The 25985-nt window shown below is 48.2% G+C and overlaps 1 protein-coding gene across 2 annotated transcripts in view; it reads right to left on the bottom strand.

The window, feature by feature from the left end:
• The window catches only part of LOC136663767 (hexosaminidase D-like), a 48001-nt gene that overhangs the window by 14035 nt on the left and 7981 nt on the right, over window positions 1–25985 (bottom strand). For both annotated transcript variants that reach the window (XM_066640685.1, XM_066640687.1), the window contains exons 2-6: window positions 19271–19389; window positions 8862–8958; window positions 7954–8191; window positions 5989–6098; window positions 4453–4540 (exon numbers count right to left, since the gene is read on the bottom strand). In XM_066640685.1, the coding sequence (XP_066496782.1) occupies window positions 4453–4540; window positions 5989–6098; window positions 7954–8191; window positions 8862–8956 (531 nt within the window). In that variant the 5' untranslated portion in view covers window positions 8957–8958; window positions 19271–19389. The remainder of the gene's footprint in view (window positions 1–4452; window positions 4541–5988; window positions 6099–7953; window positions 8192–8861; window positions 8959–19270; window positions 19390–25985) is intronic.

Below are 25985 nucleotides of genomic sequence, written 5' to 3'. Positions count from 1 at the left end.
GAGTCAATTTCAAGTGGGTCCCCATTCATTTCAATATTTTATTTTTAATACATTAGACTTACGCTCATGGTACGTGAGTGCATCTGGGGAAATGTTACAGCTCTGTACTTTAAACAAGCTACCATGTAGTAGCTTTTACCAATGATAGTAAATGGGACTTACTCCTGGCTAAATGTGGGTAGGATTGCAGCCTAGGATTGTTACATTTTCCTGCTTGATGATGTCACTTCTGGTCATGACATCACTTCCGGTGGGTCCTTACAAACTCTCATTCTAAAAAGTGGGTCCCAGTGCTAAATGTTTGAGAACCATTAGTATAGTGTAATTGGTTTTTTTAAGTGTGATTTTATTATTTTTTGTATTTGTATTTTGTAAGTTGCCTTGGGTCTTCTCGGGGGGGAAAAAAGCAGGGTAAAAATACCATAAAACAAACAAATATACAAACTGTGGCTCTTTCAGTTCTTACAGTTGCAGCTTTTATGCTGGGTCTTGATCTTTCCAGGGGCATAGCTAGAGGGGATGCAAAGCACTAAGTTTTACAGGAAGCCTCACCACAGCATGCAAGTAGCCCCTCCCCCTCCTTTTCAGATCCATTCTAGGTGTTTGCCTGGTTTCAAAGGGGAGGGGCTGTTTGTACACTGTGGTGAGGTTCCCTGCAAAACGTAGTGCTGCCCGCCTCTAGCTACACCACTGGATCTTTCAATTAACTCTTTACAAGTGCAGACATTCTAGTTTTTTTATTTTATTGCCTCTTGCCATTCTTATTGTATGGACAGTTATTTTATATTTGCAAGCTGACTTAGTCTCCCCAATGTTGGGGGGCAAGATGGAGTGAACACTGAGTAAATAAAATAACTAAACAAACCAGAATGACCAACCAACTTATTTCAGCACAAGCCTTTTGTGGAATGCATCCCACGTCCTCAGGAGAGAGACTGCAGCCAGGGACAGGCCAGGAGTGGGGCGGGAACAGAACAGCTTTAAGCCAAGTGGACTAATTATTATCAATTGGGTCATGTGCCTAATGGCCCCCCTGCCAGGGTAATCTAGTTTTGTCTACATACAACACATTGCAATGAACTCCTAACACCACATTGCAGGTTTGATAGAGAACAGCAACCATTTTTATTTTCTTCTGAATTCTTAAAAAGTCAGTCATGTTTGTTTATATTTTGAAATTGGCTGTGAACCTGGAATCCCACAAAAATTGTTTCCAATTGGGCCCCACAGCTCCTAAGGCCAGCCCTGGGTGGGGAGATCCACTAAGATCTGAGGCCAGGATAAGCAAACAGACTGAAGGGAGCCCAAAAGACCATCTTTCTCAGACTTGCAAAGGAGGCCACACTTACTGGTCTGTATAAAAACTTTCCTGCAACATATAGTAGTAGTAGTAGTAGTAGTAGTAGTAGTAGTAGTAGTAGTAGTAATATTATTATTATTATTTTATTTATACCCCGTCCTTCTCCCCAAAGGGACCCAAGGCAGCTTACAATAGGTTAAAAGCAGATTAAAACATAATTTAACAAACAGATAAAAACATATTAACACATTGACAGATATCATAAAAAACAGTAGTCAGATAAAAAGTCAGGTAAAAAGAGCATAGAGCAGCAGATCATAAAGGAATCAGGCCTGTAAAAACATACTAAAAGATGTAGAAAAGATGTTAAAAAGGCCATGAACTCAGAAGGATTATTTAAATAGAAGGGTCTTCAGGCCTCACTGAAAAGTCTCAAGAGAAGGAACCATTCTTAAGTCAAGGGGAAGGGAGTTCCATAGCGTTGGTGCCACTACTGAGAAGGCCCTATTTCTTGCCACCGCCCCACATACCTCCTTAGGCAGCGGCACTTGTAAAAAAGCCTTCTCTGATGACCTAAGAGGATGAGCCAGATTGTATGGAAGTAGGCGATCTCTAAGGTACCCTGGCCCAGAGCAGTATAGGGCTTTAAAGGTCAAAACCAGCACCTTGAATTGGGCCTGGAAACGAATAGGCAGCCAATGTAGCCCCAGGAGAAGCGGGCTGACAGAGTCAAACCGCCTGCCTCCAGTAACCACACGGGCCGCCGCATTCTGCACTAATTGCAGTGATAGTGAATAGGGCCTAGTGAACCCATGCACTAATTGCATATGATAGTGAACAGGGCCAACCAAGTAGTGAGGCCAACTGAGAAGGTTGTTTCAGGGCCATAGGCTGGTGCAAAGGTGTCCACGTCCATCTGCCTACTCACCTCCACAGCTTCTTGGATTGCAAAAGGAAGAGAGGGGCAGAATAGGAAAGGAAGAACGGAATAGAAGAGAGGGATTTGCTAGAGAGACTCTCCTCTCCACTTCTGCTCTGTCCCCCTGGTCCTCTTCTAACCTCTGGAATGGGAGAAGCAGGGCCTGGCACTTCACCAAGAAAGGAGGCAGCATGCCAAATGCTGCCCCAGGGAAGCCCTGGGCTGATCCTAAATGCTGTTTGTGGCACTTCAACAGAGAGAGAGAGAACTCCTGATTTATAAATACACCTGCTTTCCTGCAGGCCATATTTCTATATGTGAGGAGACCAGAGGCTAGTGAAAAGCCAGCTCAAGTCCACACCATGCAGGCTACTCATTCAGATCTCCTACAAAATCAGGTTCTGTCGCTCAAGGGATCAGTTGTCTGCTCAACCAGCCTAACTAGATTGGAGGCCGCCAGCACCCTGGCCTGGAGCATACGCTCCCTGCCTGCAGAGGATCCGTCCTGTCTCATTCCTACACAGGGCACAACTTACTTACACAACACACAAACAACACAATTCTGATACAGCCTCATAGTTCTGGCTACAAGAAGTATTACTTCGAAGGAAAAAGCTCTTGCACCTTATCATTAGTTCAATTAAAGAAATTGCCATTTTCTTGTAGACTGAAATTCGTGTGACTGTTAGCAGGCTCTAGGCAAGCTCCTGGTTGGCCCACCTGCTGTGTTGCCAGTTTCCTCAGAGACGTGCCCCAGTCTCACACAGGGACCGCTTTCATTTCACAGTTGGTAACAAACCTAATCACGTCCCACAGCTTAAGGTGATTCAAATCCCACCAGAGTCACTAAGCTTGCTGGGTGACCCTGGACCAGTTACCTACTGTCAACCTAACTACCTCTCAGTGGTGTTGTGCAGGTAAAATGACCGGGGGGGGGGGGAAGGAGAGAGGAGAACCATACAAGCTCTAAGAGGAAGTCATTGTCCCTGCCTCAGATAGTTCATGAACTTGGCACAGCCCATTCTGATCTGCAGTTACAACTGTTGTAAATCATCCCTGTCCCACAAGTATGAACGGACAGTGACTGTACTACTTCTGTCCCATGGCCCCCTGATCCCACCACCACTGAGGTATATTTCTAGGGTTCCTCTAGCCCCCGGGCAGGCCTATGTACACTTGCTGCGGATCTGAAATTCTCTCATCTGATGACACGACTGCAACCCACAAAACGTTTTTGCTAGAACAAAAGGGCGAGTCTTTAAGGTGCAACACAGCTCTTGTTTCTGTGCCAACAGACTCTATCCTTCTAGAAATAAAAACACCCTTAACTCGGGGACATTTCCTTGTTTAAAAACAAACAAACAGATAATCTTTGTATGAATCAGTGTTATGGGTTAGGCAAGCCAGGTCAGCTCCCATCCTGCATCCCAGGCAACAGGGCTCTGAGCTCTGCCCACCTGCTTGTGGTAGCCAATACCCCCTTCCCCGCTCCCCAGTACCACATTGCTTAAGAAACTGTGCATGAATACAGAACATTCTCACATGCAATATCATGCATGTGTATTTTCATGCTTGATTTTACTGGCACAAGGCCATTGGGGAAGGAATTGGAATATCCGCCTTGAGCAGGTTTGGGGGCCAAGCAATAAGAGTGGGGTGTGGGCTTAGCAGAGGCTTAGAGAGGCCTCTAAGTAGAGGCTTAGAGAGTCAGGTGTTCTTGATTATGTTTTCATCCCACCTCCTCCTCCAAGTTTAGGCCACCTATCTGGTTCTTCTTCCACCCATTTTCTCTTCACAAATCCCCTGCAAGACAAGTTAGGCCAAGTGAGTGTGATTGCCCCCCTCCCCAGGTCATCCGTGAGCTTCACAGCCAAATGGGGATTTGAACTCGAGTCACTCCAGCCCTAGTTTCAACATTCTCACTGCAACGCCACAGCTGGGCAGCCTGAGAGCAGCTGCCAAACACTCACTAATAAAAACAGTGCTGGAATATCAAATCCTGTTTTGGCAACGTCCAAATTAGACTACTGCAATGCAGTCTATGTAGGGCTGCCCCCAGAGACAGTTCAGAAATGGCGCCTATAGAAACAAGGGAGCTGGTCAGCCAAGTCACAGCATTCGTCGCCTTGACCCTGCCCAAAGTGCAGAGCACTGTCATTCTTGGGGTCTGGGTCCCTGTGCCCAAGGATGCAAGTGACAATCAATGAATGAACAACAAGTGTTCCCCTCCTACCTCCACGTGCCCGAAAGTCTGCACTAGTGGAACCACCTCCAGGTTGTTGAGCTCAGCCAGCTCCTGAATCTTGTCAATGTCTTCTTCACTGTCAGAGGACAAGAACACCAGTCAGAACCAGCCTCGACCCTGGTAAAACCACCAGCACCAATGTCTTGTATAGGAACACAAGAAGAGTACTGCAGGATCAGGCCAAAGGCCCATCTAGCCTGGCTTCCCATATCTCACAGTGGCCCACCAGGTGCCTTGGGGAGCACACAAGACCACAGGAGACCTGCATTCTGTTGCCACTCCCTTGCTCCTGGCATTCAGAGACAGGCTACCACTAAAAGCCAGAGATTGCATCTACCCATCATGGCTTGTAATGTGTGATGGACTTTTCATCCATAAATCTGTCTAATCTCTTTTAAAGGCATCCTGGCCAGGTGCCATACTACATTCTGTGGCAAAGAGTTCCACAGATTAATGCTGGGTAAAGAAACAAAGGGCACCAGGGAGTGGTGGAAAGGAAGGTTTTGTGCAGTGAGGAAGACCCACAGGGGAACCAGCATGGTTCCACCACTGCGTTTTGCTTTTGTCCCTCACCTCCCCAAGGAAGTCATCACTGTGGGCATTGCTCTCCACTGTCATTTGATCCTCACAACAACTCTGTGAGGTAGGCTAGATTGAGATGAGAAGGGGCTTGACACTGGGGTCTCCCAGGACCCAGTCCAATGCTGTAAACACTTTGCCATACTGTCTTTCACCTTGAAACAATGGGAAGCAGCAACAACCACATTGGAGATATATAAAGGGTTGTAGAGGGGAGGGGGATCCAAGATCCACTGACTCCTTTCACCAGGGAGTTCTGCACAAGTCCTCACTGAATCTGCTACAGATTTTTAAATGGCAAAAATTGGAAACATTCAGACGGATTATTAGATGATTCTGTTGAACAGCAGTGTTAGTGCATTCAAATGACAAGCTATACACCTGCCCTCTTCCAATATTCTGACACTGGTTCTCAAATGGTGGTTTGAAACCCAACTTTTGGTAGGTCCCACAGAGCCTCCAATGAAAACACGGGTGATGGAAAGATCAGGTAACTAATGGCCTCAAGCCCTCAGGCTATTCAACAACCAGAGAGCTGCAGAGAGCTGAGCCCCTGCATTTTGCAAGCATGTGTAAATATTGGGAGATATTAAGGAGGAAAAAAAGATGCTTAAAGGTTTATTACTTGTAAATAAAAATATCATTTCTTTCTTAGACCTCCTTTTTTCCAAAGTCTTGTAGGCGGGCCAATAGAGTGCAATTTTAAAAAGTGGGTCCAGGTGCTAAAAAGTTTGGGAACTCCTGTCCTAACATATTTTAAGGAGGTCAGCATTTCAATCCAACAACTATTAACACTAAATGTGGGGGAGGGGGGAATGATCAGCTCACCTTGTATGTGCCACACAGTTCACGTTACCTGCCCGTCCATCAACGGCTGCACAAGTCCCACCCCACCATACCTCTGTTGCTGCTGCCCAGCCAGGCAGAACTCTGCCCCCTTCTCACCTGTATGCATTTGGAGACTTGAGGATTTCAAGTTCTCCCGTGAAGGGAAACATGTCTTCGTACTCAATCAGCACCCCGTTGGCACCCAGCTTGGAGAAGAGGGGAAAGACCTGCAGAGAAGGACACACGTGTGAAGACCAGCAGCAAGACCACTTGGGGGTTGGGGTCTTGGCCAATATGAGGAGCAAAGCGGCAGTGGGGCAACGCTTAACCTCTTTGCTTCTTCCAGACAGAGGCGTCTGTGGAGGGGTGACGCACTGCCAGAGAAAGGGAGGGGTCTAGCACACCTTCTGCTACCAAGGTTACAAGAAGAGGGTAGAGTGTGGCTGAGCAGAACTCAGAATGATGGAGCCCAGAACATGCAGACAAAATGGCAGGCAGAGGGAGGGGGGAAGGAATATCAGAATAGTCCCACTGGATCAGGCCAAGGGCCCATCTAGTCCAGCTTCCTGGTTCTCACAGTGGCCCACCAGATGTCTCAGGGTGCACTCAAGACAACAAGAGACATGCATCCTATAAATCTGTCCACTCCCCTTTTCAAGGCATCTAGGCCAGGCGCCATCACCACATCCTGTGGCAAGGAGTTCCACAGATTAATGATACACTCGGTAAACAAATATTTTCTTTTGATGTGGTTGGCACTTGGTGGCAGCCACAAAACGCAGAAGGTCATGGAACGGGGGTGTGTGTGTGTGTGTGCGTGTGTGCGTGTGTGCGTGTGTTCAACTGGTATTTCTGTACTTTGCAAGTTCATTGCTCCTTCCCAGTGCTAGCAAGAGGAAAACTTGGCAAAACAGAGACACAAACTCTCTCTCTCTGCAAATGTGTTGACCCTGCTCTTGTTTTTTCAACTCCTAGAATTTAGCTTTGTTCTGCACAGAATGCACCAGCCCTGCCATGGCACATGATGCTCCCCTTGGGACAGAGTGCGCAGCCACTCTCATGCTGCCCATAATAAAGCTACATGGTTTGCAAAGTGCACACTTGTGCCCAGAGTTGCCAACTGATCAGGAAAAAGCCAACCTGCCTTGCTCGTATGCCTGTAATAGCAAATCGATCAGCAGAAATAAGGAGGTGAATCCCTTTCAAAGCATGGAGATAAGTGACACCCCTTGCTAAAATCTGCCCATCAAAATCCAGCAAAAGAAGTTGGCAAGTTTCTTTGTGCCCTTCCTCTTCCCTGGACTGAAGTGCCTTTTTATAGGCCCTGTTCATGCCTCACACAAACAGGATAATAATATAATATAATAATATACAGTATTTATATACCGCCTTTCTTGGTCTTTATTCAAGACTTTATTCAAGGCGGTTTACACAGGCAGGCTTATTAAATCCACGCAGGGATTTTTACAAATTGAAAGAAGGTTCTCTCTTTCAAGAACCACCACATTCAAGCTGTTACACTCCGATCTGGTTTAACATTCTGGCCTCCATCCTCCCACGCTCCGAGCAGATGGAACAGCTCAGCTGCAGCTTGCCAGCTGCTTCAAGGTCGCACGGTGCCGGTGGCCTCGAACTGGCGACCTTATGGATGTTAATCTTCAGGCAAATGGAGGCTCTACCCTCTAGACCAGACCTCCTGCCCTGGATAAAAATCAAGGTCTTCCTGCTCTGTGTCCCTCTATCTTTGGAAATGGGGTGAGTGGCAACAAGTGGTTGGGGGCTTGGCTTTGAATGCCTGTCGCACCCAGAAAGCCTCACCTGGTACCCAATCAGATGACATTCTGGTGTCAGGAGAAGACCTTCCTACTGGTCCAGACCATTTAAGACCTTTCAGAATTGTAGAGGTTCATGTCTGCCATTTGGTTGTTGTCTCAAACCACACACACACAGTTGCTGCTAGTTTTAGTCTTCTGTGATTTTTAGACAATTTGACTTTAACTTACCAAGTTACGTACAACGGAACCTTCTGGCCTAAAAATGGTCTATTTAGTTTTTGCAAGAAAGGAAAAGAAAATATCTCACTTGTTCCAGATATGAAACTTTGGGAGGTGCCCCTTTGAGGTCCAGATGAACCAGCCGCATCTGTGTGGCACTGAAATCCCGAAGCGGATCCTTCCTCATCTCTGGCTTGGGAGCCAAGGCTTTGGTGTCCTGGTGCCCCAAAGAACGGTCCTGGGGCTTAGCGGACTCTTTGGGCTCCCCGGGCTTCCCCCAAAAGCTGCTCTCCCGGTTGGGGTCCTTCTGCTGGTCCAGCGAGAAACTGCATGTGTGGGACAGAAGAAGGAGAGCCAAACCAGACATGGCAGTAAGCAGCGGCCACAGGTCCAAGCAACCTTCACAAAGCCACTAGGGTCATGACATCTGAATTCAGGGCTATGATGTCACAATGTTCCTTGTCACCCTGCCCCTTGGTAGCCAAAGAAGTGGAGCAGGGGTAGAGATAAAAGGGTCATTGTGATAAGAACATCAGAATTTTCCTGTGGGATCAGGCCAAAGGCCCACCTAGTCCTGTAACTCATAGGGCCTACCAGATGCCTCAGGAAGCACACAAGGCAACAAGACACATGCATCCTGTACTCCCCTGCACTTGGCATTCTGATGCAGCTTACTTCTAGAATCAGGAGGTTGTACATACCCATCACAGCTTGTAACCTATGAAGGACTTTTCCTCCATAAATGTCCTGTCACCTTTTCAAGGCATCTAGGCCAGGTGCCATCACCACATCCTGTGGCAAGGGGTTCCACAGACATGCTGGATAAAGAAATTACATGCTGGGTAAAGAAATATTTCCCACTGCCTGTTCTAACTCTCAATTTTAGTGGATGCCCCCTGGTTCTGGTGTGAAGGGTTGTGAAACCCGGAGGTGTGGGACTGCTGGTTTCATTCACAAGGCTAACTGAACATTGCCCACCCCAGACACAGCACCTACCTGCCCCGGAAGAAAAACTTGATGCCAGCGAGCGTCACGGTCAGAAGCACCAGCAGACGCAGCAGATTCAACTTCTGGCTACGGTGCAGCGCCATTTCTGCCAGAGGGGAACAAAGTGGTAAGAAGGTCTTTAACAACTCTGCGGTTCAACCTAGTACGGCTTGGATTCCATCCAGAGACAGTCACCGTTGCAGGAGGCTTGCAACAATGATCAACCAGGGCAGGCTGGACTCTGGTTTTTAAAAAGATTTGTATGCTGCCTCTTTCCTGAAAGACAGGTCAGCAGCACAATTAAAAGATACCCCCCAAACCCCATTAAAATATTAAAATATTTATCCAATTTAGAAATCTGAACTTTAAAAAAAATTAAAAATCAAGAAAGGTTTTATGAAACAATGAGATTTTAAGTAGCCTCTAAATCAGGGGTGCTCACACTTTTTTGGCTCGAGAGCTACTTTGAAACCCAGCAAGGCCCAGAGATCTACCAGAGTTTTTTTTACAATGTTCGCGCCATCATAACATATAACATTTATGTGTACAATGTATGTTGGTGTACCTTGAGCCCCACTGAGTATAACAGGACTTACTCCTGAGTAGACATGCCTAGGATTAGGCTGTGAGGCTGCAATCCTAGCCACACTTACCTGGGAGTAAGCCCATTGAGTACAATGGGCCTTAATCCCGGCGTTTCCTCCCAGAGGCACCTGAAGGGGGGGGTCGGCACTCCGTGATCTACTCATTTTGCCTCGCGATCTACCGGTAGATCACGATCCACCTGTTGAGCACCCCTCCCCTAAATATATCGTGTAGTTAGACAAATATGCAGTCTTACGAATAGGGGTGTGTGTATGTGTGTGTGTGAAAAACATAAAAACACAAAACACCACATTTTGGTATTTAAAATACTGCGCAGAAATTAAAATAGATCACTTTTCCAGTTAGAAACAATACTGTAGCTGCAGCTGCTGACACTACATTAAATTTTCAAAGCAATTATAATTTATAATTATACTTTATTAAAATGCGCCCTTGGAATAAAAACACATAACACCACAATTTGCAATTTTAATCAAGAAATTTTGGAAAAAATATCACCAAAAAAACCACACCCTACTTATGAACTAATTGAAGGAAGAATATACAGCGAGTCATCAGCAAGTTCAGCACCTACAGATTTGACTAAACATGGGTGCCAACCCTGTAACTGAAGAGTCTTCCAGTCGTGTCTGGGTGGTGTTCTGAGGCAAGGAGAGGCCGTGTGTGCACTTCCCAGACCTCAGAAGGCATTCTGGAAGCATCCAGAAGGCACTTCTTATCTTCTTTTGTCCTTTGAGGGCTTTCCGCGAATTTAATTATCCGTGGAAACTGGTATCTATGGGGGGTGTTTGGGAATGGAACCCCGCAGGTACCAAGGGACAACTGTATTCCGTAACATCTAGATGTAGAGAGCAGGGATTGTCAGGCATCACACATTTCTAAGTTCTTACAATGTAAACATCTCCCTTAACTGAGGTGTTCAGGCTATAAGGGGTAAGCTCCAGTCCATTGAAAAATCCAGCACCTCATTAGGGTCACTCCTAGCATTAGGCTAGTATCCTCAGGTGCTGGGGGTCATCTGGGTCTTGCAACCATTGAGAACTGCATTGGAATAGTCTTACCATGTGCATACAGACATAATTACTAAGAGCCCAATGCCCTTCAGATGACCCCTAACAAACTGTTCTTAGAAAAACAGAAATAAATTTTACATGTAGATCCAACTCTGCTATAAAACCAACAAACTCTTTTGTTGCTGTAGGCACTCTTGAGAATCTGGTCCCAACTTTTAGACTTTTATAGGTTAACTTCCAGACTAAATTTATCATTGCCCACTAGATAGCCACTACTTGTTGTCACAGCCAAAGAAACTAACAGTACATAATAATAATAATAATAATAATAATAATAATAATAATAATAATAATAATAATAATAATAATAATAATAATACAGGTATTTATATACTGCCTTTCTTGGTCATCAGATTTCTCCTCAGACTTTAATGCAAGGCGGTTTACATAGGCAGGCTGTACTAAATCCCTTGTAGGGATTTTTACAAGAAGAAGGTTCTGTCTTTCAAGAACCACAACATTTCGGATGGATCTTTTATGATCTGGTATCACATTCTGGCCTCCAGTTTCCTCCCACGCAGGCTGACAGCAGCTCCTTCATATCCCACTTGAAGGGCGGCCAAAGAGCAGGTGGAATAACTCAGCACAACTTGGCTAGGCTTGTCAGCTGCTTCAAGGCCTCGCCATTCACGGTGCCAGTGGCCTCAAACTGGCGACCTTTGGATGTTATCTTCAGGCAAATGGAGGCTCTACCCTCTAGACCAGACCTCCTGCCAGTACATGCATGACTGCTCAGAAGTAAATCCTGTTATGATCAATGGGGCTTACTCCCAGCAAAGCGTGATCAGAGCCTAAGTTCCACAGTAAAACAAGTACTCACCAAGGTGCATGAGAGGGAGCTGCACGGGCCCAGGGTCAAAAAGGGGGCCAAGAGACAAAGGAGGTTCCCCCCCAAAATTTGCTGGGATCATACAATTTCTGATCTCATCAGGGCCCATGAGAGAGGGGGGGTGCAGGGAGTAAATTGTTCCTGGGCCCAGAGTCAAAAAGGGCGCCTGGGAGCCAAAGGAGGGGAGCTGGAAATGTCCTGGAATCTCAGAAAACATTTGCGTATATTGTGTGAAGACCAGCATTCACACTTTAGGTAAGCCTACATAGTTTATATAGCATAATTTGTAGAAATCATGATCCAGTGGTGAGGGGAAATAGCCCAGAAAACTTTATAGCCCCAATAAAATTCCTGTGATGCCCTGAGACTCACTCAGGGCCCAATCCTATCCAACTTTCCAGCACCAATGCAGCTGCAATGGAGGCCCAAGGTAAGGGGACATGTGGTTCCCTTACCTCAGGGGTGCCCAAACCCCGGCCCGGGGGCCACTTGCAGCCCTCAAGGCCTCTCAATGTGGCCCTCAGGGAGCCCCCAGTCTCCAATGAGCCTCTGGCCCTCCTGAGATTTGTTGAAGCCCACACTGGCCCAATGCAACTGCTCTCAGCGTGAGGGCGACTGTTTGACCTCTTGCATGAGCTGTGGGATGAAGGCTCACTCCACTGCTTGCTGTTTCGCATCTGTGATGCAGCAGCGGCAGCAAAGGAAAGGCCGGCCTTGCTTTGTGCAAGGCTTTTTATAGGCCTTAAGCTATTGCAAGACCTTCATTCATTCATACAAGTTCATCTTTAATATATTCATTTATGTAAACTTATGTAAATTTATTCAAATTTTAAATGTAAATTGATTCTTTTTTTGGCCCGGCCCCCGACACAGTGTCAGAGAGCTGATGTGGCCCTCCTGCCAAAAACTTTGGACACTCCTGCCTTACCTTAAAGAGGTCTCTGTGATTGTTGCCCCACCACAGGATGCAGTGCACGCCCCCTTGGCACGGCCACATTGGCACTGGAAAGTTGGCTAAGATAGGGCCCTCGGCCTCTAGCCTTCTTCCACCCAAATGACCGTGGCTCTCCTCCAGCCACAATCTTTGTAACCCCCTCTCATGAGTTTGTCAAATATTGTCATATCCCTCCATGCCATCTTTTCCAAAGCTACGGAGGGTCAAACCCTTTTAATTTTGCACCAGATGAAGGTTCTTCATTTGCAATACAGGCATTGATCCCCCATATCTGCAGGGGATACATTCCTGGCTCCCCGCCCCACGAGGGGACCCTACAAGTACCATAGCAATGGTTCTCAAACTTTTAGCACCAGGTCCCACTTTTTAGAATGAGAATCTGTCAGGACCCACCAGAAGTGATGTCATGACCAGAAGTGACATCATCAAGTAGGAAAAATTTTTATTATCCTAGGCTGCAATCCTATCCACACTTATCCAGGAGTAAGTCCCATTTACGATCATCGTTAAAAGCATATACATAGTAGCTTGTTAAAAGTACAGGTCTGTAACATTTCCCCAAATGCAGTCACATACCATGATAGCTTCAAGTCCAATATATTAAAAGTAAAATATTGAAATAAATGGGGATGCACCTGAAATTGGTTTGTGACCCACCTAGGGGGTCCAGACCCACAGTTTGAGAAACAGTGCATGCGCAGTGTACAGTACTTCATCACCACCACTACCCAGCAGCCTTTACTGTAATTTATTCATTACTTTTTCTTGCTTTACAGAGGAACACGACAAGCAGGCAGGCCTCCTGAACGGTACAGGGAGGAGACTAAAAGAACTCTTCCTGTTTCCTGTTAACATTCTAGCTGTGCCCCTCTAGCGTTCAGGCTGCCTGCCTACTTGTCATGTTCTTTTGTAAAAACAAGAAATATATACGTGCTCGGTAATGAAGAAGACACAAGGTCATGGGGGGGGTGGAGAACCGCAGAGAAATGAACTTGCAGCTACCAGATCCATGGATGTGGTGGGGGGACACCTATATTGTATTCTATTTATTTGTTTAAAATAGTGGTTCTCAAACTTTTTAGCACCAGGACCCACTTTTCAAAATGACACTCTTATTGAGACCCACTTAACTTTACGAAACATTTTTTTAAAAGGTGATGTAGAAAGTAATGGTATTTTTATTTACTTGCAAGTAACATTTTATAATGTATTTATTTGGAAAAAAAAAACCTCAATCCATAAACCTTGTAATGAGGCAGCCTAATGAATAGCCACAATGCTTGAGGATCTTGGTGATGTGACTTCACCTGCCTCTCCACCTGTCATGGACAGACTTTGGGGGGGGGGGGATATCACCAGAAAAAAATACACTGAGGGCCCAATCCTATCCAATTTTCCTGTGCTGGTGCAGTTGTTCCAGTGGGGCATGTGCTGCATTCTGTGGTGGAGGGGAAGTCACTGGGGTCTCCTCAGGATATAGGAACATGTGTCCCCTTAACATGGGGCTGCATTGTGGCTACACACTGGAGCTGGAAAGTTTTATTTTTATTTTTTTCACATTTTTATACCGCCCTTCCTCCAAAGAACTCAGGGCGGTGTACATAGCTGCTCCCCTCCTTCTTGTCCTCACAACAACCCTGTGAGGTAGGTGAGGCTGAGAGAAAGTGACTGGCCCAAGGTCACCCAGGAAGCTTCATGGCTAAGGGGGGATTTGAACCTGGATCGTTCAGGTCTAAGTCCACCACCCAAACCACTACACCACCCTGGCTCTTGGATAGGATTTGGCTCTCAATCATTTATCTCCCTATATTTACACAATCTTGCAAACTGCAGGAGCTCAGCTCTTTGCAGGGCAGTTAGCAGCTATCTTTTTGCAAACTGTAGGAGCTCAGCTCTTGCAGGGCAGTTAGCAGGTATCTGATTTCTTAATAGCCTCCAGACTTGAGGCAGTCAGTCATCTGATCTTTCCACTGCCCGTGTTTTCATTGGAGACTCTTCAGAACTCACCAGAAATTGGGTCATGACCCACTAAGTGGGTCTTGAACCACAGTTTGAGAAACGTTGATTTAAAAGATTTTTATCCTGCTTTATCCAAGGCTCAAAGCGGCCTAAAAATATCAATAAAACATCACTAAAATAGAGAGAAAAGTCAAATATACCATGCAAGCAACAATCAAACCGACAATCAAACCAACTTCCACACAAGCAGATTAATGCACTAGAGCAGTGATTCTCTCACTCGCACCGGGACCCACTTGTTAGAATGATAATCTGACAGGACCCACCGGAAGTGATGTCATGACCAGAAGTGACATCATCAAGCAGGGAAATTTTTAACAATCCTAGCCTGTAATCCTACCCACAATGACCCAGGAGTAAAAAGCATCTTCATAGTAGCCTGTTCAAAGTACAGATCTGTCACATTTCCTCAAATACAGTCACATACCATGGTAGCATCAAGTCTAATATATTAAAAATAAAATATTGAAATGAATGAAGAGCCACCTGAAATTGGCTCGCAACCCGCCTAGTGGGTCCCGACCCACAGTTTGAGAAACACTGCACTAGAAAGCAGTGAAATAAAACCACACCTGGCCTTACTTGGATTTGGAGCTCAAGTTGTGGAAGATAAAGCTGCCTGGGTCTGGTGCTTGGTCAGACACCCATGGCAACCAGTGGAACAGTGGCCATATGTGGTCATGATGTTACCATGGTAGCCAGGGAACCTGCAATGTAACACCCATTGTGACCTGCACCCTTCTTTACTACATCCTAGCGAGGCCAGATCTATTGCACCGGAACAGGAAATATACAAGATCAATGACTCCAAAGTTGCAAATATGGGAAGGGCTGAATCCGTCTGTTCTGCTGATGCACATAGCCCAAGGCTCTTCTGCAGCCAGTTTTGCTTTTAGGCTTTGCAGAGACCTTGTCCGCAGCAACACTCCACAAACACTGACTTGTGCCCTTCCTGCAGCCCTACACAGGCTCCCCAAGGAGCGTGTCCACCTCAGCCCAGAGGGACTTGTGCATTCCTTTAAATTTTAATTTTTCGTACTTGTGCCCCACTTTAAAAAACCAACTGAACAGGAACACAAAGAGATACCTAAAAAATGAAAGAACACTAAAAGCAACAAAAAACAGCGACAAAGCAATGCAAAAGGAGGCACCTACGTGGCTTGCACATAAACGGGGTCCTGGCTCTGTGGCTCTGCTGTTCTTGGCCTCGCAGTATTTTTAATGTCTAACCGCTGCGATTTTGGTTTCTGCTGTCATTGATCTTCCTTTTTAAGGTTCGTTTGTGCTTTGTCACGATTACATGAAAGCAACATTCCCCACCTACCTCTTCCTGTTTGCTAGGAAAGAAGCTTCTTTTCTCTCCCCCCAACACAGCACAACTGAATCCCCCTGCACAGAGTGGAGTCCTGACGACTCTCCAGATCTCACTGCTCTCATGTGCATCAGTCCGTAGCCAACAGGTTCTGCTCAATGACCTGTTTAGCGCTTCTACTTCCCAAACGAAAAGGAAGACCCCGTAAGGAGTAAGGCCGATGCCCCAGCCATATCCAGAAAAACCTTTCCCCGGAGAGTCCCTTTTCTGTTGCTGAGCCTGCTGCTATCAAAGGAACCAGATCTTCCTCCAAGACTAGGTACAGGCAATGAGTTAATTGTAAGTTCCCCATGTTTCAGATGGGCTACTGCACGCTTCCCAGTGGGTGGGTCAGTGGATCACAACCCGATTTCTGGTGGGTTGCGAAACTGACAAGCTGATAGCTGACAAGGAAAATGTACTGAGCTCTATAGAAACTGAAACGAAGCGGTACGCGCACATTTACTCAAGAGTAGGCAAACATGCCTCAGTCCACTTTGAAGGGCGGGCCAAGGCGAACGCAACAGCATCAGAATGATCCCGATCTGATGAATGCGGTCCCCAATAAACTCTCAACAAGGAAGTCCCCCCTCCAAGCTGACAAGGAAAATGTATTGAGCCCTATGGAAAGTGAAAAGGGAGCCATACACATGCGTGTTTATTCACGAGTAGGGATCATGCCTCAGCGCTTATCAAAGGTCAGGGGAAGGGGAATGCAAGGCCACTAGAATAGTCCTGATTTGATGCTCAACAAACACTCCTGAAGACACCTCTCCCCAAAGTAAAAAGGATAAAAACAGAGGCTTGAGCGGCTGGTAAAGTGAAACTGGTTTTTTAAAGTCTCATAAAGCTAGGTGGGTCCCAATAGATCAGGGCTTTTCAGACTGGGGCGTTGCGACGCTGCAGCCTGTGGGCCCTGGCCTGTTTACTCTTAAGGGTTGGGGGCGGGGAGGAGACAGTGGCGCGATCCCTAGGATCGCGCCACTCAGGGGGGCTGCAGAGGCTTGGGTATACTTACCAGAGCCTCCTGCAGCCTCCCACGGGCAGAGAACCCTGAGTGGCTGCCTGCAGGGCTCCCCGAAGCTTCACAAGTAAAAGTGAAGTGATCGCGCTCCACTTCCGCAAAACCGGAAACAGAGTGCAGTCGCTCCACTCTCACTTTTGAAGCATTGGGGTGCCCTGCGGACAGCTGCACCGAGCTCCCAGCACCCCCGGGAGACTGCAGGAGGCTCTGGTAAGTGTACCCAAGCCCCTGCAGCCCCCCTGAGCCTTCCCCCCACCCCACTGCCTCCCCACCACCCCTGCAAGAACCAACTGCAGCTTTCAAACTCTCTGTGAGTTTGAAAACCACAGCAATAGATGGATAGAGTGTTGCTTTAAAAAGTGGTTTTGGTGCTGAATGATTTGGGAACCACTGGGCTACTGTGTTCTAATAAGCCGTTGTCTGTGACCCCTTCTCTCCTCCCCCTGGCCTTCTACATGAGTCACACCATCGGCCAACTTAGCCCAGTATGGTCCCTATGCTGGTTGGCAGCAGCTCTCCAAAGATTCAGGCTTGAGGGTCTTCCCAGACCTATCTGGAAATGCTGCCAGGGTCTGAATCCAGGACCTTCTGCATGCAGGGCCAGTGCTTGACCACTGAGCGATGGCTCACCCTCAAGGCACAACCAACTCATCCATGAGACCCACTGAAGCTGTTTCCCCAGGCAGAAGATTGGTGGTGGGAGTTCAACCTCCTCTCATGCCCTAGATTAGAAGTGGGAGGTGGAGTGCAACAGGAAGTGTGGAGGAGAAAAGAGTGGTGGGTACACCCTAGCCCGCCACTCTCCTCTCCTCTCCACTTCTTCTGTGCTGTTCCCCTCTTCCTTTTCTAATCTAGGGAGCTGGAGGAGCAGAGGCTGGCACATCACCGGGCAGCATTTAGCAAGTGCCAGAAAGTTTTGGGCCAGCCCTGCCTCAAGGGAAGAGCCTGGAACAAGACACTAGGTGCAGGGGGCCAGGAGAGGCAGCTACAAACCACATATCTCCAAGGCAGGGGTTCTCCAAGTATGTGTCACGACCACTTAGGGCAGGTAGGGGTGTCAAATATAAGCCCCAAGGGTTGAATGTGGTCCCTGGGAGTAATTATTCTACCCCCCCTTATAATTAGGCTCTCCCAGCATGATAATTGGGCCCTCTCATATCTTGAAAACATGATTTGCACATTTTCTCTTCTGTCACTTGCAGCTAATGAGTTTCCACATGAGAACAAAGTGCTGATTTCTGGCCATCATCTACTTAATGACATCACTTCCTGCTTAATGATGTCACTTCTGGCCCTCAGCAGACTCTATGGATGCTAACTTTGGCCCTCTGTGCGAAATTAGTTTGACAGGATGTCCCCAGAGGCCTCTCCTACCTGTTCCCCTGGGCTCCCGCCATCTTAGATCTAAGGAGCCAGGAAGAAGAGGCTGCAGGTGTGCCATGACCCAGGTAAGTTTTGGAACCACCTGCTCTCATGTCTCCTGCCTTTTGGTCAGTTTCAACCAGGGATCAATGTAGGTTGAAAGCTGAGTGAGAATCTAAATAAATCCATCTTTTAAGCAGGACACTGCCAGGAAGTCACCCGTCCCTTCCTCCTGCACTGTTCTTTTGGTCCCTGAACGTCCAACCCCTTGCTGAAAAATAAGCAAGGGCATCTTGCAACTTACCCCAGCTATACCAGACTCACAAAAAGAGTCTGGTCCAACAAGAAGCTGACGGAACATACCAAGATCCAGGTCTACAGAGCTTGCATCCTGAGTACACTTCTGTACTGCAGCGAGTCATGGACTCTGCGCTCACAACAGGAGAGGAAACTGAACGCTTTCCACATGCGCTGCCTCCGACGCATCCTTGGCATCACCTGGCAGGACAAAGTTCCAAACAACACAGTCCTGGAACGAGCTGGAATCCCTAGCATGTATGCACTGCTGAAACAGAGACGCCTGCGTTGGCTTGGTCATGTTGTGAGAGGCCGGATCCCAAAGGATCTCCTCTATGGAGAACTCGTGCAAGGAAAGCGCCCTACAGGTAGACTACAGCTGCGATACAAGGACATCTGCAAGAGGGATCTGAAGGCCTTAGGAGTGGACCTCAACAGGTGGGAAACCCTGGCCTCTGAGCAGCCCGCTTGGAGGCAGGCTGTGCAGCATGGCCTTTCCCAGTTTGAAGAGACACTTGGCCAACAGTCTGAGGCAAAGAGGCAAAGAAGGAAGGCCCATAGCCAGGGAGACCGACCAGGGACACACTACACTTGCTCCCAGTGTGGAAGGGATTGTCACTCCCGAATCGGCCTTTTCAGCCACACTAGACGCTGTGCCAGAACCACCATCCAGAGCGCGATACCAGAGTCTTTCGAGACTGAAGGTTGCCAACAAACAAACACCTTCCTTAAGAGCCTTCCTAGAGAAGTCAAGTCAGAACCTAGGAGAGGTTCTCAGAACCTAACATCTGAGAAATCAGCACCTCGGAAGGTACCGCAGTCTCTACTGGAGGTTTGTGGGACTGCGGCACCTACAACAAAGTGGGACAACCATGGCTTCAGCCCATGGACAGCTGGATTACCTGGTCAGTCCTGGTTGGTCAGATGGAACGAAGGCAACAGGAGTGCTGGCTGCTGGGCAGGACTAGAAGGCACAGATGTGGGGCGACGGCTGCACTTCATCAGAGCATCACTGCCCTGCCTGAAAGCAAAAGAGAGTCAGGGAGATCCTGGTAACGTGGGGAAGGGGGAAGAAATCAAGCATCGGCCAGGCAGATAAGTGGTGGCATTTTTTCCAGGTGCCACACAAGGAACCCAGGAAGGAAGAATGTTGATTGCCCATTTCAAATACCTCTTGGCTCTCCTTCTATAAGGTTTTGGGGGCACAGCTGCCTCAAGACATCCCAGAGCCTGAGGCAACACACCAAGGGCTGTCTCCCTCTCTTACCTGGAGATGTGCAGAAGAGGCTTATCTTCTGCTCCCCAGGAAAGCAGAAGAGGAAGTGTGCAGGAGAGGACAGCAGCAGGCTAGAGCACCAGAGACTCTAGCCTTCCCCACCACTCTCCTCCATATTTCCTCTTCCCTTCTGTCCTCTTCTTCCTTTTTTCAAACAAGGGAGGAGCTGCGGCTGGCACATCTCCTGGTAAAAGGGTGGTTTTAAGAGTGGGAGAAGGAGCAGCAGGAGAGGTGAGTGGGCAGGCAGAGGTTGGGCATCCCTTCCAATCTGCTGCCTGAGGTAGCCACCTCAGTTGGCCTCATGGATGGGCCGGCCCCCCATCAGGGGAGGTTTAAAGCAGACTTCCCAGCAGTTGGGCTCCCACACCTTACCAAAGAGGTGGTGCAGCATCTAAGAGCTGTGAATTGGGGCCTTCCCAGTTCAAATCCCACCTCTACTGCCGATTCACAAGGCAGCCTTGGACAAGCCACTCAGCCTCCCTATCCCCTATCTGCAACATAGAAGTAATATTTGCTTTGTCATGTTCCTGAAGGGATCGCATCAAGGGAATGCAGTGACTCCTCCTTCCTGCCCCCGATCCTCTCTTGCTGTTCTGGAACCCAACCTCTTCTGGACTGGAACTATGAACTTGCCTTTGGCCTCCTTAGACCAACAGTCAGCCAGCACTCCCGGCCCCGAAACTTGACTGCCCAGAGGTTAGCCCTTAGGGGAAGCCTGACACATCCCATCTCCATCCCTGGCCAAGGCTAGAAGGGTTTTTGGAGAGTGCCCATGAGTGGCTCCAGAAATAACTATGCCATTTAATGTTAAAATAACCGTGCATGCAACAGGGTGTCCCGAAGCATAAGGACCTAAGAAGAGCCCCGCTGGATCAGGCCAAAGGCGGCCCATCTAGTCCAGCTTCCTGGGTCTCACAGTGGCCCACCAGAAGCCTCAGGGAGCACTAAGAACAGCAAGAGACCTGCATCCTGGTGTCACTCCCTTGCACCTGGCATTCTGAGGGAGCCTAATTCTAGAACCAGGAGGTTGAGTATACCCATCATGGCTTGTAATCTGTGATGGACTTTTCCTTCATCAATCTGTTCAATCCTCTTTTCAAGGCATCTAGGCCAGGTGCCATCACCACATCCTGTGGCAAGGAGTTCCACAGATCAATGACATGCTGGGCAACCACTGCTCCATGCGCCAGAGCCCTTCAGAAGCCAGCAACTAATGTTGACAGAAACTGGCATTAAACTTAGCAACAGCAGGGTCACGTTGTACGCTAAAGACTCCCAGTCTCTCCACATGGGAACCTCTCTGGGTCCAAAGCCCCCTGGTGCCCATCCCATTAGAGATAAGGGGAGACTGCGCGCCCAGTTCAATCTTTGCATGCTGGGAATGGCAGCCCCTGCAACAGTGTTAAAGCCCAGCAGTGATCCAGAAATGTCCCACAGCTGTTCAGGGAGGATAATGCAACAGAAAAGAGCTGCGGGTGGCCTGCCAAAGGAAGCTTCCCCCTCCCATAGCTGAGGATGGATTACAGGACCCGCAGATTATGGAAGGGCCATGCTGGTCAGTTTTTCCTTCTGTGGTCAGTGACATTGGAACTCCCTTGAGTGATGCACACTAAGCCTGTGGAAAGAGGAGGGAGGACAAAGCCACAGAGGGGGTGTGGAGGTGTGACTGTCTGGCACCAAAGAAACGCTGAGCCAGAGCTGTTCCAAGACCTCCACCCCCCCTCACGGGACCTGCCAAATGCTGGCCCCCTTGCCCAATGAGGCACCAGGCTCTGTTCCTCCCACTCTCCAGTGCTAAAGCATTGCACTCTGGGGCCCCCTTCACATTCTCTCTGCTGCGCCCCCCCCCCCCCCGTTTTCCAACTCAGGGAATGGAAAGAGGAGGAGGAGCAGTGGGGACAAGTAGGCGGACAGAGCCCACCTATCTGCTGCCTGAGGCAACTGTCTCAATTCAGCCCTGTGCTGAACCCCTTGACATATGGACTGGAAATCTGACCCTAGACATCCAACTGTTCAGGGCAAATTGTGCAGAATGACGGCCATAATTTGGTGTGCTGGCAAAAGAGCAAACTGTTGGTTCTTTGGCTTACTGCTTATATATTTCTGACTGATTTCCTAGCTCAGGTGACAAACTGTCTTGGCTCGACTCTAAATCTATTTAACATATGGTTCTAGTTCTGTGAGGGACAGTTGGCGTAACCACACATACAGTCTCTCTCTCTCTCTCTGTCTCTCTCTCTCTCTCTCTCTCACACACACACACACACACACAAAACATGTTATTTAGATAATAAAGAATACTGGCACTGTGAACCATGATGCTCTCTGGATTACCTACAGCCAGTCTCTCCCTCCAACATGACCTACCTCATAAGGTTGTTGCAAACAAATAGACTAAATACCCATTGTAGCAAAAACAACAGAGTCATGCAACATCTTGTAAAGTCTTAATGATGGCAGAAACTTTCATGAATTAGAGAGACAGAACAAGAGAAGTTCTAGCCAAGTTTTGTGGTTCCCATAGTGGCACACCAATTGCCACTGGGAAGCCCGCAAGTGGTGGTAGAGAAAGACATGCCCCTCTCTCCCACTGCTCCCCTGAAAATAATTTTGGGGGCAGATAGTCGCTGAACTTGGAGACCACACAGAGCCACCATTAGCAAAAACTACAAATAAACTTCACATCCTCCGTAAATTGGTCCGACCCTCTTTTAAAGCCATCCAAGTGAGTGGCTATCACTGCACCTTGTGGCCATGAGTCCCACAGACTACGTATGCATTATGGAAGAAGTCTCTCTATTGTCCATCCTAAATCGCCCACCAGTCAGTTTGATTGAACTACTCCAGATTCTGGTGTCATGAGAGAAAAACAGATCTCTAGCTACTTACACTATGCATAATTTTACAAGTCTCAGTCATGTCTCCTCTTAATCACATTCCCCCCTCCCCCCCAAAAAAATACCAAAAAGCTGCCAACACTGTAACCTCCAGAACATGAATGCTTCCTTGTGTGTCTTATGCTGCTTGGGTGGGGCAACCAGAACTGGACACAGTGTCCCAAATATGCATGCACCACAGACTTGTGTAATGGCAGTGCAAAAGGGTCTCCTTCAGATGCTTGAAGCTCATTTTGGGCCCTGTCAATCCCAAGCATAGACTGAGCCTCTACTGCAGATCCCCACACATAAGGTGTGTCCCTCACCAGACACCGAATGCTAGGACATGTGGGTTACAATGATGGCTGACCCAGAGCTATGCAGAACAGCTCTTGTTACACAGAAGACGTCTGAAAAACAAAAGGGCATGAAAAACAAAGAACGAATTAAATAAGATCAAAACAAGAGAAAAAAGTGACAACCATGCAAAGCAGTTAAAGGCATCAGGAACCAAAAACTGTTCCTGTGTCTGCCTGAGTGACGTTTATTGTAGGAACCAGTACCGTCTCTCACACCTGCAGGGGCCCAGACACCCCACGCATCTTCCAGAGTCAGAGAGGTCATCATAATCCTGCCCTTCACAGGGGCCCAGACAGACTTGCGTCTCCTCAAGAGGATTCACAGGTGCAAATCTGGCAGTCCTAAAGCACTGCAGGACATCCTGCAGCAGACACGAGTTGCCCTTCTTCAATTAAACAATTGAGAGCCAGGGTGGTGTAGTGGTTTGGGAGGTGGACTCAGACCTGGAAGATCCAGGTTCAAATCCCCCCTCAGCCATGAAGCTTCCTGGATGACCTTGGGCCACTCACTTTCTCTCAGCCTCACCTACCTCACAGGGTTGTTGTGAAGACAAGAAGGAGGGGAGCAGCTGTGTACCCTGAGCTCTTTGGAGGAAGGGCGGTATAAAAATGTGAAAAATAAAAATAAATCAACAAAGAACATTTCCCCAAGAAACCTGGGGCTCTCTTGCATTTCTGGCTGTATCAGTCGGGCTCAGCTGGGACAGGCTCAGCTGGGAAAGACAGTAATGAACAGTCTTTCTCAGTGGGGAGCACTGAGGGGAACGCAACTCCTTGCTCTGCCGCAGCCGTGCCCACTGGGCGTGGATCCTTTCAGCAAACCTTGCTTGCTTTTGTGTTCTACCTGGTAACACAACACGCCTCTCTCTGGCTCAGCCAAGCCTTCCGGCCTCACCCTGCAGCAACATTCCCCTGCGCCTTCTTTTTTCTGTACTCAGAGCCATGCCTGTCCATGGAGGTCACCAAATGCGGCAATCCGAGGCACGAAGGAGGTTGAAGCTCCCGCCCCAAACTTCCGCAGGGCCCCGGCCTTCTCCGAAACTCTGTTTTTGAGCTTGTCCTACAATTCTGCACAATGCCTGCAGTGAGACTGTCCACTGTGGCCCCAAAGCGGGTGCCAGGAAGCTGTCAGCTCTATTAGCAACTACTTTGTTCTCAAACCTGTTTGGCATTTTGCCACCAACCTGAGCTTGCCGGAGGTGGTTGTTCACCTTTTGTTTCTTCATAAAAGCACCTGTCTCTGTTGCCTGGTGAGCTTTTCATGCATGTTTTGTGCCAACAGGTTTGCATGCATGTGCGTGGGGTGTGCTGGGTGCCTGCCAAGAGGACACGACCCAGGCTGCTCTTGTGGCATTTGGCCTGCTGTCAAGAGCTCTCAGATCTGCATCTCCGGTTCGTCAGAGCACCAAGCACACCCCACTCTAGTTGGCTGGCTGAAAAGAAGCCTCACCTTTCTTTTGGGAGGAATTTTGTGCCGGCCACACTTGGTTAACACAATCAATTGAACCCAGTGAAAAAAGAAACCACAAATCGGGAAGCTTCCTGACTTAGAACAAGCAGACATTAGAGATACACAAGAAAGACAAGCAGGGTCTGAAAAGCAGGGTCACAGACCCTTCGTGTCCTCTGTTTGTCACTCTGTGTCTGCACCCTTGCCCCACTAGCTTTGCAGCGCTTCAAACTCAAATCAACAGACATAGATGGGTAACTTTGGTCCTGGACAAGCCCAAACTCCAACCCTTTCTGTACTCCATGCTGGTGCGAATCTGTAAAAATTTGCATAGCTCATGGGAGGAGGGGAACTGGATTCAGTTTCATTTTAAACAAGAGAAACAGATCCCCCCCCCACCCTCGGCAGGCAGTACCTGCTTGGGGGTGGGTGATTAGCAGTCATTGCTTAGCACCAGCCATTCTGTAACTGCCACCAGCCACCCTCCCTTCTCCCGGATCATCTGGGGCTGCAGAACCCCTCCGTCGTCACTGGTACACAAGGCACAAACACAGTCTTTTGGCCCAGCACTAGTGCTGGCAGAGCATGACAGCCAGGCATGGCTCAAAAACCATGTTTTCCTCCTGGTCTTTTTTGCCTCCCTATGAAAAGTCACAGGGGAAGGTGGAATTTCCCAAAGGTGACTGCAGCTCACATCAATGGCCTGCCCGGACCCAACAGCACCTTGGAACATCTTGCCTGCTTCGGCAAGTCAAAGGCCCCGACTCTGCTAACTTGAGATCCGGTACTGCCACATCCTGCTCTTAGGTCCAGTGGCTGCAGCAATTAACACTCTTACCATGCTCCAGGCACTCACCATTTCCCCAGTCTCCACTGTCCTCTCCTACCCAAGTGTCTCATTAAAAAAGGCAGAGCCAGTCAGGAACATGGAAGGCTCTACAAACAGGGAGGATGGTAAGCTGAGAGTCTGAGAACTTTGAAGGGGTCAGAAAGACCCCCTGTGCCATTCCCCCTGTGCTTGTGCAAGTGGGGGCCCTGCCAGGGGCCAGGCACCTCCACAAATCTCCATCATCCCACTGAATGGCTTAAGCCAGAACCAAAGAATCCTAGAGTTGAAAGGGACCCACAAGGCCATCTAGTTCAACCCACTGCCCTCCCAGGGACGCAGAAGTTCTCGGAACCCTTATACATCTACATCTGCATTAGGTGCCCCTGGTCAATCACTTTCTGTTTCACAGGAATGCATGTGGTGGGGTGGGAGGTAGGAGGGAGGCAGGTTCCTCCCTCATTTGGGCCGGGGCCTAGAGATGGTGAAACTCAATGAGCGCCTCCTTGGCCACTCAGAAGCAGTGGCGTCACTAGGGTTCACGTCACCCGGTTCTGGAGACCAGCGCTCACCCCATGCAGTGGGCGGGTCAACACTCCAGGTGGTGAGCATGGTGATCGCCCCGCCCCCACTGGAGTTTTGGCTGTACCTTTTGATAGAATAAAGATATTTCAACACAGTTTGTTTCATTGCATTCTGCATGAAATTACATATTGATTGATATATAACATGATGGTATTATTTTTACAAACTGTGATTTTGGTCACTAGTGGTGTCACCCTGCTCAGGGTGTCAACTTACTAACACCGTATTGGAGCAGTTCTCAAACT

Source organism: Tiliqua scincoides, chromosome 13, assembly GCF_035046505.1.
Source record: "Tiliqua scincoides isolate rTilSci1 chromosome 13, rTilSci1.hap2, whole genome shotgun sequence".
Taxonomy (NCBI): domain Eukaryota; kingdom Metazoa; phylum Chordata; class Lepidosauria; order Squamata; family Scincidae; genus Tiliqua; species Tiliqua scincoides.
Note: the sequence above shows the minus strand (reverse complement) of the source record. Positions and strands in the feature narration are given on the sequence as shown.